This window comes from Jaculus jaculus, chromosome 9 (genome assembly GCF_020740685.1).
Source record: "Jaculus jaculus isolate mJacJac1 chromosome 9, mJacJac1.mat.Y.cur, whole genome shotgun sequence".
Taxonomy (NCBI): domain Eukaryota; kingdom Metazoa; phylum Chordata; class Mammalia; order Rodentia; family Dipodidae; genus Jaculus; species Jaculus jaculus.
Window position 1 is genome coordinate 130,778,120 of NC_059110.1, and position 13,907 is coordinate 130,792,026.

Below are 13,907 nucleotides of genomic sequence, written 5' to 3' on the forward strand. Positions count from 1 at the left end.
CCCGTATACAGATGGGTGTGTCCACATGCACCTGTAGCCCCGGTCCAGCAGAGGAGTGGAATCCAGGGAACCACTGGAGCCCCACAAGCTCTGCATCAGTTGGGAGACTAGGACTGAAAACAAAGTCCAGGTGGAACAGCAGACACCAGAAATTCCACTCTGGCCTCCACTGTAGATGAGTGCATGGGACGCCAGATCACATTGTACATGCACAAGACAAAAAAGATAATCCATGGTGTGTGGTGTGTGTTTGATCCAGAAGGACATTGAAGTGTTAACAGAGGTCGTCTCAATCTTGCCTGACAGTACTACAGACAATTGTTTTCTGTTTTCCTTTTTAAATCCACTCCCCACTACTAGCTCTTGTCCTCCCTTCCACTGAACCCCTTCTTTTTCCTGGTATGTGACCCACGACATCCAGTTAGGGTCGTGACCATAGATGGGGGGTTATTTGCAAGTGCACATGCAACCTTCCAGTGGCTACAACACTGAAGAAAATGTAGGCAATTTTTCTTTTGCTTCCATCTCACAAATATGGAGTGCCTACAGGATAGTGAGTTCTGGGTGATTTTATATATTTATGAATAAAATACGCTTATTCCCTGCATCATGGATGAACAAATAATTAAGTAATTACAATATAGTTATACATCACAACATGGGGGACACAGAGCATTGGCAGCGGGCAGTGACAAGTAAGGATCCCACCATCGAAGAAGACCTCTGACACTGAAATCAAGACCCAAGGGCTGAAAAGAGCTGAGTTCAGGATGAGCCAGGGAAGAGTGTGTGTCCAGCAGGACTTGTTCATACAGAAGAGTACTTAGAGACATGGACTTCAGTGTTGATGGCAGACCGGGCGCTAAAGAAGGCAGAGTAACCCCTATAATGGTTCAACGTGTAGCAAATCCCTTCCAAAATGCCCATAGTACACTGTTGCATAGAAAATTCGTCCTGTTGCAACAAACCCTCCAGGGAGGAAGAAAGAGGCTCCTCAGAGACTCAGGAGGTCAAGTCTGGGAGAGCTAAATTTTAAAAGGTCATAGGACCACTCCCCAGGGTTATAAACAACTGTTGAGGGGCAAACTGACCAGTGTTGGTGGAGCAATTTTCTCAATTGAAACATTCTCTCCCAAGGGGAGAAGGTCAAATCTGGGGGAAAAGGTTGCCAGGAGCCCTCCCTAAGGTTTTATAAAAGGTAAGCAGCGTGTGGCAGGGAAGCAGGGATGACTCTGACCAGCAGAACTGCTGGCAAGTTGAGCTGTGTGTTGTAGACTATGTGACCTCCAGACTGAGCTGACCTCCAGAGATGCAGCTCCCATGAGCAGTCACCGATGCTGGGGTGGGCTTTGTCGTGATGCTGCTGCCCTTGAGTCAACCATTGCTCCTATAGGTAACCTCTCACCCTGTTCAGTGAGTGTATCCAGTAAACTCATTGGTTCACCCAAACTGGGTTTGGTGCAATCGTGCTTTGATCTCTCATCCACACTCTATCTGGGCTAAATATACATACATTTGCCTCTCCTCAGGGTAAAAAATTTCATGCAATACTTGGCGCCCAAATAGGGACGTGACTCTTGGTCCCTTGACAGGTACAGAACCCACACATACACACATCTGCTAAACTGCCAGACCTAAGGTCCTGTGCAAATTCATCATTTGGGACCAGAATAGTACCAGACAAGATCTCACTAGAGCCCAGGCTGGGCTCCTACTTAGGATCCTCCACCATCAGCCTCCCCCATTGGTGCTGGGGTTGCATCACCATACCCAGCTTCATTTTTTTTTATTCTGCCACATCACTCCTTCCCATTTGTTGGGACACATAATATAGTAGAAGCTTGCTATTAGAAATCCATCTGATAGAGTAGAATAATCCTCAGGAAAATGTCTGCAGTTCAGGCACACCTTCTGTTCTTTTGGGAGTTTCTGTACCTCTGTACCACCAGATTATACACTATTCTTTTACTACCTCAACAACAATTTGTTCTTTTTGTTTATTTTTATTTATTTGAAAGTGACAGAGAGAGAAAGAGGCAGATAGAGAGAGAACGGGCACTCCAGGGCCTCCAGCCACTGCAAACAAACTCCAGACGCGTGCGCCCCCTTGTGCATCTGGCTAATGTGGGTCCTGGGGAATCAAGCCTCAAACTAGGGTCCTTAGGCTTCACAGGCAAGTGCTTAACCGCTAAGCCATCTCTCTTTTGAGACAGGGTCTCAGGTAGCCCAAGCTGACCTTATGTAACTGAGGATGATCCTCTTGCTTCCACCTCTATTACAGGCATGCGCCATCACACTTTTTTTTTTTTTTTTTTTGCACCGCTGGACATCAGAGGGCTTCATTTATGCTAGGCAAACATCTCATCAACTGAGCCAAATCTCTAGCCCACATGTTCCTTTTCCAAAAACACCTTGGACTGGGGAGATGATTCTGAGTTGAGTGATTGAAGCACAAGTGTGAGTGTCTGGGTTTGGATTCCCAGCACCCTGCGCTGGGTGTGATGGCGCACACCCGTAATTCTGGCACGGGGAAGGCACAGACAAGATCTCTGCCATCTGACTAGCTAGACTAGCTGAATTGGTGAGTTCCAGCTCCGCGGAAGACCATCTCAAAAGGTGGTGAATGACTAAGATGTCTGATGTCAACACCTGGCCTGTACACCCGCACATACAGATGCAAACTAAATGCCTTTACCTAAGTAATCAAATGGGTTGAAGTACGTTCTTGGGCAACCGCATCTTTGTGTGTGTACGCGTGGGTTTGCGTGTGCCATGACACCCCTGTGGAGGTCAGGACCTCGGCGAGTTAGCGCTCTCACTTTGGGTGAAACAAGGGTCTTTGCTGTGGACACCAGGCTCGCCGGCCCTCTCAGAGCTTCCGGGTTCTCCTGACTCCACCTCCCAGCCTTCCACTGCCACCGGCCCCTCAGGATTATGGGACACATGTGCTATGGCTTTTATGTGGGTGCTGGGGATCAAAACTGATCAGCCTTTTTAACCAATAAACTATCGCCTCCTCCCTTACTTCCTTCTTTCTGACACTGACAGCAGTTCCAATCTTGTCTGGGATGAAGCAAATAAGATCCCTCCCCCCCCATAAACTTCGACTTCAAACCCCTCCACAGAGCCACCAGGGTGAGTTGAAGCAAGAGTCAAATATCAAGATATTATGGGGCTCAAGGTTGCCTCCAGAGGGAGCCCACAAATCCAGGAAGCCACTTGCCCACTGCCAGACCCCTCGGCTCTGCTCCCACCCCAGAGACTCAAAGATGAGGCTGACCTTGTGAAAAATATAAAATTTTAATAAAGGCTACATCTCTTAATTACAATAATTATTGTACCAAGTAATTTTCCTTAAATGAACTCTGTAATGCATAATTTACAGTATAAGTAGAACAAGATGTCATGACAAAAGTCATTGAGTACAAGACGTAATAAAAAGGCATAAAATATATTTGTACATAAACCCCTTTCAAAAAACAAGGGAAAGCTTGAGCCCTCAATACAGGGCGACGCACGGCGAGTCCCGTGCTGGTACAGCTACTGTACTGATTCCAGTCAAGCACTAGCCAGTGGGTTAACACTCTTTGCCGTACACTGTATACAGACGCGTAGCACAGGGAACAATGGCAAACAATGTACTGATTAACTTCACACACACCCGAACGTCAAAGGGAAAGCGTCTGGAGGAGAGGTGCTGCTAGGTCCTCTGAATCCCTGTGGGCGTGGGGGGGGGGGGAGGGGGCGTTCCTGACTGGTTGTGGTCCAAAGGCATAATTTTATAAAGAAAAAAAAAAAAAATCAAGGAATTGTCACTTCAATACAAGCTTGAACCACAAGGCGGTGGCTTCAGCAGGCTCGACCCCCGGGCCCCAGGACTGAGGGGTGAAGGCTTCAGAAGGATGGCCTTGGCCACAGGGTGAAGGCTCCCTCCTCCACGCTGGGTCACCCTACCTAACATGATGATACCAAAGGGGGCGGGTGCCCACCACAGCCCACCCACGAGAGCCTGACGACAAACAGAGCAGCTCAGGGGTGTGCGTAGGGGTTGGGGGTAGGAAATGCACCAATTTCTACGTGTATCAACGGTTGGGCACCATCTTTTAAGAAGCTTGTCTTCACTTGACGCAGTGCAAAGGGTATTCCTTTCTTAACGAAGAAATTAACGCACTCCCAGCTCGGCTCCTAAGTGCAGACAGAACAAATACAACTTCCTCTCTCCCCGTTCCGTGTTTAGAGCAGCATATCCATAAAATTGGGGGGGGGGAATCGACTGTTCAATAAATATCAGTAAGGACTCCTGTTCAGGTAAGCTATACACAGTTTCTCTTAAGTTTATGGATTTCAGATCCCTAGGAAGTCATAGATTATGCATGGCGGTCTCTCAAACAGTCAGCATCTTCGATAGCCAAGAGTGGTCATGTTTTTAATAAATAGTTCAGGCTTTTCTTATCTCAGTACCCTGCTCATGAATAATGAAAACCTTCCCCACCCTCCTCAAGGCCCAGGGGCCAATGCCTCCCTAGACTTTGTTTTCTTCATTGATTTAATTTTCCTTCAAACTGTTGTGTGGCTGTCATTGTAGGTCCAAGACATGTCCCAGAGCTTTGGCTCCACGGTGCACCAAGGCTCAGTCGATCCTCTCCACTTTGCCCAGTATTCTGCCTTCATACATAGGGAGCACCGTTTCATCATCCCAGATCTCCTCGAAAACTGCTCCACAGGCAAACTCGTCACTTGCTTTTTTGAAGTAATACCTTTAAAGGAAAATTGGAAAATCCAGATGAAACCACATCTTCCTATATGGTTTTAGAGCAAAGATGCCAACACAGAAAACCCAGGAGTGCACTAACATGGGTAGGTCAGTCTACAAATCAGCCCATGGTACTTAAAAAAAAATATATTTTGCTTTTATTACAGAGAAAGAGAGAGAGAATGGGTGTCCCAGAGCCTCTAGCTACTGCAAATGAACTCCAGATGCATGAGTTAGCATGTGCATCTGGCTTAAGTGGGTTCTGGGGAATTGAAACTGGGTCTTAGGCTTCCGAGGCAAGTGCCTTAACTGTTAAGCCACCTCTCCACTTTTGGGGGCACCCAGTTCAGGTGGGGCTGCCTGGCCAAGTAAGCCAAGCAGATACATTGTGGGGATGACTATGCTCTCCTAGGCAGTAACCTGTGCCTCCGCCCGCATGGTGCCTACCTGCCCAAAACAGATTTGGGTAGGGGGGGAGTAAGAGCCGCTTCTGTCTCTCTTTTTGGGGGGAAAGGCGGGTGCCTGGTTTCGTTTACAGCACCAGGGTAGGGAGATCTTCAGGAACCTGGAACTCAGCTGCAGGTGGGCCAAGCCTAAGCTGCAGGAGTCTGGAGAAGGTTGGCTGGCAACTAACTCAGTATGGAGGTGGCCCCTTGTCCTTCCCACCCTCCAGATGTCCACACTCCCTGATGGTCCCTTGTGGGTTCCTTCCCTGGCTTCAGGCTCACTCTGTTAAACAGACAGCACTGGGCCTACAGCACCCTCCCCCTTCTTCCTATATCCCTGCCTCCCTTCCCTCCTGCTTCCGCCTCCACCAACCTTGATGAAAACCTCTCCAGCATTCTTCCTTCCAAGGCTTCTTAATAGTACACATGCAAGAGACAGTTTCTCTCAGAACTGCTGTCCTGGTCCAGGCCCACCCTAAGCCCTTGCAGAAGACCCTAGTAAGGCCTTATCCTTCCTAACCTTCTGCAAGGGAAATCCCTCAGACGGATTAAACTTGTCCTTACAAGCTGTCTTTCCCAGCCCACAAAGGCAAGGCCACTCACAGGGGCTAGGTGACCATCTTCTGGGACGAGGGTAGCCTCTAAAACATGTAATTGTGTCTCAAGGCTCAAGGCTAGGGCTTGTTTGTGATTTGGTGTTTTCTCTTGAAAAAACAAAATCAACTCCCCTTATCAATTAAGGGCTAAATCTACTCCTCTTTAGTTCAGGTGAGCTGCCAGCTGGCTCAGGAAAGAGGCTAGTGGTGGCTGAGTGAACGAGGCAGTGACAGGGAGGCTGGCAGCCTCACACAGAAGGGTCAAAACAAAATGCTTACGGAGGGCCTGAGCAGACAGAAAACAGGGAGGGAGGGGAGAGGCCTCGGGATGGCAGACAGAAAAGTCCTTTTTCTAAATCAGAAGCCCAGATCCCAATGGCACCTGCAGCCCCGCTCCAACCCCCATGGCATTTGCCACGCGGGGCTCTCGTAGCATCTCTGTGCAAACACACAGTGACCTTTTCCATAACTACAACCTCTTCCAGCAAGGAGAGAGGCAACGCTCCAGAGGCCCCACCCCCAGGACCTCAAACTCAGTTCCTTGCACTCATTCTCTCCAAGAAGCGGGCTTTTCCACTGCAGTGTGCTTCATGTGGCAAACGCGGCTTTCCTCTGCCATCTGGCACCCACAGCGGCTGGCATGTCGGGAGGACTGTTTGCTTTCTGAATGCCTGCCATGCAGAGATTACTCAACAGAGCCCAGGTCCCTGCTCCACGGCCCCGACTTTGCTGGGCTTTAAGTTTTTATTTATTTCATTAGTGGAGTGCAAACTGAGATGTTGGGGGCCAAGCTCTGCTGGGGCAGGGCTGGGGTTACCCCAATCTACTGTTGGCCATGAAGTCCAACTCAAGCCCTGCCGAGATAAGGCAGCTGGGAGGGCCTTCCCACAGCCTGATCCAATCAGGAAAGAATGTCAGAGTCCACCATTCGTGCATTAAAAGGGGAGGCCATTTGTGCAAGTCTTTGTGCATTAAAGGGGAGGCCAGAGCTTCAAAGCCAAACTTATTAAATGTGCCTTAGGAAAAAAAATCAGAGCCAGATGTGGCCGGAGTAGCAGAGTGAGGCCCTTCCTTCCCTGTGGGCCCCTGCTCAGCCCTGTGCTGCTTCTCCCCTGAAGGTCACCTGCGGTTCCCCTCAAAGTCCAGTCGGAGTCAAAGCCAAGATCAAAATGAATCCCTGGAGGGGCGCACTTGTGTAATTACTTTCACCTGTGTCTTTTCAAGATGAAAAGCAGACGTGCAGCAGCAGCAGCAGCAGCAGCCAGGCCTGGTCCCCAGCTTTGATAACTTTTGAGAAATGCCTCTGCTCTGCTATGACAGGGAGAGGGCGCGCCGTCACACGACCCTCCGGCCAGTCACCTGCAGGTTCTTGCTCCTTTCCCTCTGCAAAAAGTTGTCATTGCTGATCCCTGATGGGTGGCTGGTCAAGCTATATCTGCTTCTTAAAGTCCCTTCAGACGAACTCGCCTGCATCTAGAATGGTGCCCAGCCAGCAGGTTCGAGGGCCCCTCAGGGTTGACACCTGCTACACACAGGCTGTGACTTTATGCATGGCACACAACTTAGATGCAAGCCCAAAGGGCAGGCACCTCCTCAGGGTGCCCTTGGCTGTCTTGCTTGTCTACTCTGTCCTGGGCTCGTGCTCTGCATCTGAGACACACGCAGGGTCTAGATGAACTAAGGTTACACCACAGCCGTCACCTGCCCGGTTAGGAAAGCGGCTGAGAAACAGCTCAGCCAGCCTTTATCCTCAGCCAGGGGTTGAGTTCCCTCCCCAAGGCCCCCGCAAGGAGAGGACAGTGAGAACAAGGGTCAGGCAGGAAGAGGGGCCAGCTCTGCTCACCCTGAGCCCACCCACAGGTCCAGCCCCACCACCTGGCATCCTTGCCAGCATCTTCTTTGGGCGGAAGGGCCGAGCAAGGCAAACACTGATGGCATTCCCTAAGCAGCAGTCTCTGTCCTTCTAGTCCCCTCGAATTTGGCAAGGCCTCTGTAGACCCAAGCCAGGAGCTTCTGGGTTTCCCTCCTCACCATCCCCTCTCCTACCTCCTTCCCTCCCTCCCTCCTTTGCCCCGCCTCTCTTCTGTGTCTGTCTGTCTGTCTCTCTCTCAGACACACACACTCAGAAGTCTCTCAATCTTAGGAAGAGTGTCCACCTCACAGCCAAACACGACTTTCCTGGTAGAGCACTGGCTATGCTTTTTTCTCTTCAATCTTGTTAACCTGAAGAGGTCTCCAGGGATCCCCTCATCAGCCTCCCCTTTGTGGATGCTGCTGAGAGGTGGGGGGTGGGGATAAAAAGGAACCACAATGTCCAAGAGTCCACTGGGGCAGCTCATCCGAGCCCACCACCTCCAACACATGCACACATAACTTCCCAAATCCACCGAGGCCTGCCCAGGCCAGGGGAGCTGCTCCAGGCTCTGACTCTGGCTTCTGAGCAAACAAACTCTGGAACAGAAGAAAAGCCACTGGACTCTTACCTGTAATTTCCCTTTTTGCTGAGCTGCTCTTTAAAGTGGCCCAGGGTCAAGCTCTGAGCCTTCAGCATCCTCCTGTACGGAATCTCTTCTCCACAGAAAAAGTAGGTGACGACCAACTCGCTGGCCTGGAGCGCGTACACCCCTGCCAGTTTCTTTGGCTCTTTGTGACTGAAGATAAGATGGAATGCAGCAAGTTCAGCATCTTAAAGCAGACACACACCAGAATGCACACCCAACACACGCACGTATGCGAGAGTGTCTCCTGCCATGATGGAGACTGCCGCTGTGAGCTTAGAGGCCTGCAGCAGGGCCCTCCCGTAACAGGGGCAGCCCCCTCTAATCCACAGAGCACGCAAGAAGGGATGATTTCCTTCTAACGGGGGTAACATGGTGGCCTCCTCCTGGTTAGCATAAGCAGGGAGCCCACCAGTGAAGACCAGAGAGGAGACCATCAGGGAACTCCACAGGTTTTCTTACCCTGGTCAGGGAATGCTTGAGAGGTAAACGCAGACTGGGGTACACTCACTGTTCTCACAGAGCAAACAATCATAGGGGATAGTCCGCTGTCATTTTCGCTAGCTAATATTTTTTTACAGGGTGACTTAAAAAAAAAAAAAAGCTGTGGGTTGGGACAACTGGTAGACTTCAGAGAAACCAATTCTAACAAGGAACGAGTCTAGGAAGGCGGCTTATGCATAACTCCAAACACTGACTGATGAAGCTAAGAAAGAAAACCTTTGGCCATGTTTTGTTTCCTTGGCAGACTTTAAATGTCCCATCCTGTCATTCAAATGAGTCAACTTCGGCGAGCCCTCTGCAGGTGGTCAAGTTACAAAAATAATTATGGACCAGTTTGGGAAACCATATTCTGTTTTCCCTAAGTAAAACATAAAGATGGTCTTCTCGATTATCTGTAACGGTGAACGGTCATCTTCCTGCTCGAGGGCAAACAAAGCCCTGCGCACTTTGAAGTTTTATGAGGGTGACTCGTCTGCCCATCTGGTAATGGCTTCCTGTCCCAAATGTTGATTCCTGTGAGCCCTGGAGACCTCATGTTGTGATGTAATTTCTGAGTGGAGGTTCCCATGATCCTCACTGATAGTAACATCTGAATTTAATGCTGTGCCTGGCTAGCATTAAAGATCAAGAACAAGCTGGGCGTGGTGGCGCACACATTTAATCCCAGCCCTTGGGAGGCAGAGGTAGGTGGATCACCGTGAGTTCAAGGCCACCCTGAGACTACATAGTGAGTTCCAGGTCAGCCTAGGCTAGAGTGAGACCCTACCTTGAAAAAAAAAGAAACAACAACAACAACAACAAAAAAAAAAAATCAAGAACATTTCATCACCATTTTTGTTTGGTTTTTGCAATGTTGGGGATCAAAATCCAAGGCCTTAAGCATGTGAGACAAGGACTCTACCACTTATGCCTCCAGCCCCCCATCAAGGTCATTTCATATATAAAGAGTTTCACATAAGCACAACTCTATATTCTGATAGACCCTGAAATGTCCAACCACTGCACCAACGTGGTCAGGCCAGATAAAGACACTCACTCTTCTGAAGCCAGGCTGGAGCTGGAGAAGGGTGTGGCTACTGCCTGACCAGCGGCTGAGTGGTTCTTGTCCCTCTGTTGACTGGCCACACAGCACCTGAGGACACAGCCAGAGTGAGGAGTTTAGAGGTGTCCCACTGTCCCCAGCACAAGTGGAGAGCAGACCAAAAACTCCCCCCTTTGCCCTCCCGAGGAGATGCGGACCTAACTTCCATCGCCGAGCAGACCCACCAAAGGTCCTGTGTTAACATGCATTCTGGAATCACCACGCTGAATTCTCTGCGAACCCAGACCAGGCAGTCCCAGCACCAGCAAAGGGTATGAGACTTGACTCTCCGCTAGTCATGGCTACTTATTCACCTAACCAGCCTTACACAAAGTGATTAGGACATTCCTAAGGAATGGGATTTATAAGGAATTACAAACACAATCAGAAGCAATGACTTCTAAAGGCTAGCTCTTATTCAGCCAGAACTTCCTGCCCGACCCTCGAGAGAATCTGTGAGAAAAGAATGCTCTCTAGCTCCCAGCCTCAGCCCTTCTGGGTCCCTTCCACTCACCGTTGCTTTGGGGGCTTGGAAACCTCGGCCAGCCTGCGGCAAGCCTCCTCCAGCTGTGCCAAGGTGTTGGGTGGGGTTAGGGGAGGCACTGCAGGGTCCGGGGTAAACGGGTGGGTCCTGGGGGTCGAGCGGGGGTGTCCGCTACCCCCCCACAGATGATGCCGGCCGACTCGCTCGCTGGAGGATGAGTGGGCAGGCTCCAAGGGGTAGGTCTTTCTTGTGTTTTGGGCACTGAGTAAGATAAGTGAAAGAGAGACAGAGAAAGAGAGCAAAAGGAAAGAAATTGGGTTAGAAAACTGGAAAATGTGAGTTCAATAGAAACTTGTCTATTCTGCTCTCAGAGAAGAAAATAGCTCAACCATAATACAAACAGGGTCATCGCCAAGACGTGACATTTTTGTGGTCTGCCCAGCCCGATGTCTAATATGAAGATGGCAGGAGCAGCCACGTTTGTTCTGCACCGACTGCAGGAATAGCTGTCCCACAGCGTCCCTCTGTACTGAGAGCCGGCGCGGGGGCGTTACCTGTGGGGCTTGGGCTTGCTCTGCCGCTCACTCTCCAGCATCCACTGCCAGACATCCTGTGAACGGTCTCCTTCCTCCCCAGGCAGCTGCAAGGCCCCTGTTCCGCTGGACGCCCCTCCTTCCCTGGCCGGCAGGGTGAGGGCCAGCTCCGTACCTTTCGCACTGCGTCTGGGCAAGGTGCTGCCCCTGCCTCCACTGTGGGGAGTCAAAAGCCATGCTGAAACCCAGCCACCCCGCTGAATCCCCAGGTCTCCGTCAAGTAGGCAACCCAGTGGGGCGAGGGGGCCCTGAGCACCTGTCACTCCCTCACCCTGCAGTGAGCACTTCCCTCCGTTCTTCACCAAGCTAAGTGCCCAAGATGTGTTATGCCTCACTTCACACACGTGCGGGACTCGGGCTGGGAGAAAAGCCGCACCCTAGGACGTGGTGGCCAGCCACTCACCCGGACTGCTCCCCCAGCGAGGGCTCAGGAGCCTTTGGGTGGCTCTTGGTCTTCAGGTAACAGTGATACTCGGTGCCCCCGGGGCACAAGCAGCGCACCCTCTGTGTGGCTTCCGCCTCTATCTCCTCCTTGGTCTTGGGGACAGCGTGGTGGTGGATGTAGTGGTGGTGAACGTGCTTCGTCGTCTGTTTGGTAACGAAGCCCTTACCCCCGAGGAGCGGGCAGGCAGGCACGGGTGGCAGTTTGCCCCCGGCTGGGAGGAGGGGGTGGTACTGCTGATGATGGTGGTGGCGGTCGGGGGAACGGGAGCGAGGGCTATAGCGGCCCAGGCTAGGGGGCGACTGGCAGCCGGGGGTCTTGAGGACCCTGGACAGGTGGTCATCCAGAATGGTCTGTGGGTCCTCTTCGTAACTACCAGAGGGCAGGAGGGACAGCGGGTGCTGGGCAGGCGCTCCGTCCCGTGAGCTCAGTGCCTGCTCGGAGCCCTCCTTTTCTTCATCCTAGAAGCAGAAGGGGGGGAGGGAAGTAACATGAGATGGCACCCCAGGCCCAGGTTGACGTCAGCACACGTGGCACGGAGGACGCGGCCTGGCCCCCTACCCTACCTCGCGGATCTGCTGCAGCCGCTCCTCCAGGCTGTGCCGGCTCTCCAGCTCCAGCTTCAGCTTCTCCAGCCTCGAGATGAGCTCGGCTGCAAAGGCAGCGGGCTCCACGGGTGTCATCTCCTTGGGCAGACGATGGGTTCTCTAAGGGCACGGGAGGAAAAGGGACGGCTGCCGTCAGCAGGCTGCGCGTGCACTGGCAGCGTGAGCTTGGTTGGAGCTCCCCGGACCCAGGGACATGTGCTGCGTCCCCATGTTTGGGTGGAGAGTGGATGGCAAGGCGGCCTAGGCTGCTCTGGACTTTTATGCACTGGCTCTGAGGCCTCATGGAGAGCCACGGTCCCCACCAGCATTTGCCTTGGGCAGGAGCAGTTGGTCGCACTCCGAGAGGCCCTGCTCGTTCTCTCTGCACTACAACCAGCCCATCAGTAGCTACTCTGAAGTAGAAAATCTTCAAAGACTGTTGTCAAACATCAAAAAAAAAAAAAAGAGGCAGCCCTCTGAGGTGGGGAGGGGAGAGAAACTAACTCAAGGAATAAAAGTAGGATCTAAACAGAAAGGGAGTTGGAAATTTAAAAGAAAAAAAAAATAAGATTGGAAAAGAGGTAGGGGGGAGGAAAAAAAAAAGAGGGGAAAAAAGTCACCGGCCCCAGATCAGAGCAGAAGTAGTAATTTATTTCCTGGCCGCACACTGCGCACCTTTGAGGTGGTGTTGTCTCAACACTGTCCTCGATCTCCCTCGCTTTTCTCCTCCCCTCCTCCCTATCTCTTTGTACAGAAAATGAAGAAAGCTGCTGCGGGCTAGTGGCAGAACACTGCTGAGCTTGGCTGCCTGAAGCCGATCTATCAAGGGAATAGGGAACATCTCCAAATCAAGAGCAGAATATAAAAAGGCGCCGAGAACGCCTGCCAAAAGCAGCACGCAGAGAACCCCCACCGCCCAGCTTTCTGTCCTTTCTGTCATCCCGCTTCTCCCCTCTCCGTCCCCCCACCTCTCCACTTGTTCTCCCTCCTTCCTCACCTCCCTCATACTCGGCCCTTTCCTCTGTAGTGGGGACAGCAGAAAGCCAGCTCGCCAAGGCCAGCATCTCCCCAGCTAAGAAGAGGAGGCCTCACCCCGGCAACCACCCAGCCGCCGGGCAAGCGAGACCGGGGACAGAAAGGCCTGCGCAGACGGCTGCTCTCACCCAGGCTGGCTCCATGCACCCCCCACCCCGCCCACCTCAAAGCACTGCCTGGTGGAGAGACTCCTTTTGCACACCCAGGACAAAATCATCGTATTTTCAACTTTTCTTTGTTAACTCACACACACCCAGCACACAGCACCCCTTGAAATTGTTTTGCCAACTATATTGTTTCTCTGTGTTGGGAGGAGGATAAATCCTGGAGGTCTTATGAAAAGCAATCTTAATATCTGATGTTAAGACAAGGGAACTCTGCCACTGTCTACAGAACGAAATTTGGGAGAAGGGTTACAATCTGTGCACTGGTGTGACGGTGGGTTAGCAAGCTGATGTGTTAATTTTCTAAACCAACATAACTGGACAGACCAACCGAGTTGTCTGAAGCTGGTGGGAAGGATTCATAAAGACACCTGCTGTAAGGCCGGTATTCTCTTCTCCTCCAAACACCATCCTCGCATCCTGGCCACGAGGCTGTGTAAGAACATAGCCCTACTGGGGAGATGATTTAGTAATGGTGCTTGCCTGCGAAGCCTAAGGATCCTGGTTCAACTCCCCAGGACCCACCTAAGCCAGATGCACAAGGTGGTGCATATGGTGTCTGGAGTTCATTTGCAGTGCCTGGAGGCCCTGGTATTATACTCATTTTATCTGCGTCTTTCTGCTTCTCTCACTCTTCCTCCAATAAATAGATAAAATATTTTTAAAATTTTAAAAAAAGAACATAGCCCTAAAATAGGAATGTTAACAGAGTGACTTTCTTGAG

General features: G+C 51.3%; 1 protein-coding gene across 3 annotated transcripts in view; it reads right to left on the reverse strand.

Annotated features, from left to right (window-relative positions):
• Positions 1-3,281: 3,281 nt before the first annotated feature.
• The window catches only part of Axin2 (axin 2), a 30,324-nt gene continuing 19,698 nt past the window's right edge, over positions 3,282-13,907 (reverse strand). For all 3 annotated transcript variants that reach the window (XM_004655135.2, XM_045157997.1, XM_045157998.1), the window contains exons 5-11: positions 11,964-12,104; positions 11,359-11,858; positions 10,917-11,111; positions 10,393-10,623; positions 9,834-9,929; positions 8,279-8,446; positions 3,282-4,757 (exon numbers count right to left, since the gene is read on the reverse strand). In XM_004655135.2, coding sequence (XP_004655192.2) covers positions 4,631-4,757; positions 8,279-8,446; positions 9,834-9,929; positions 10,393-10,623; positions 10,917-11,111; positions 11,359-11,858; positions 11,964-12,104 — 1,458 coding nt within the window. In that variant the 3' untranslated portion in view covers positions 3,282-4,630. The remainder of the gene's footprint in view (positions 4,758-8,278; positions 8,447-9,833; positions 9,930-10,392; positions 10,624-10,916; positions 11,112-11,358; positions 11,859-11,963; positions 12,105-13,907) is intronic.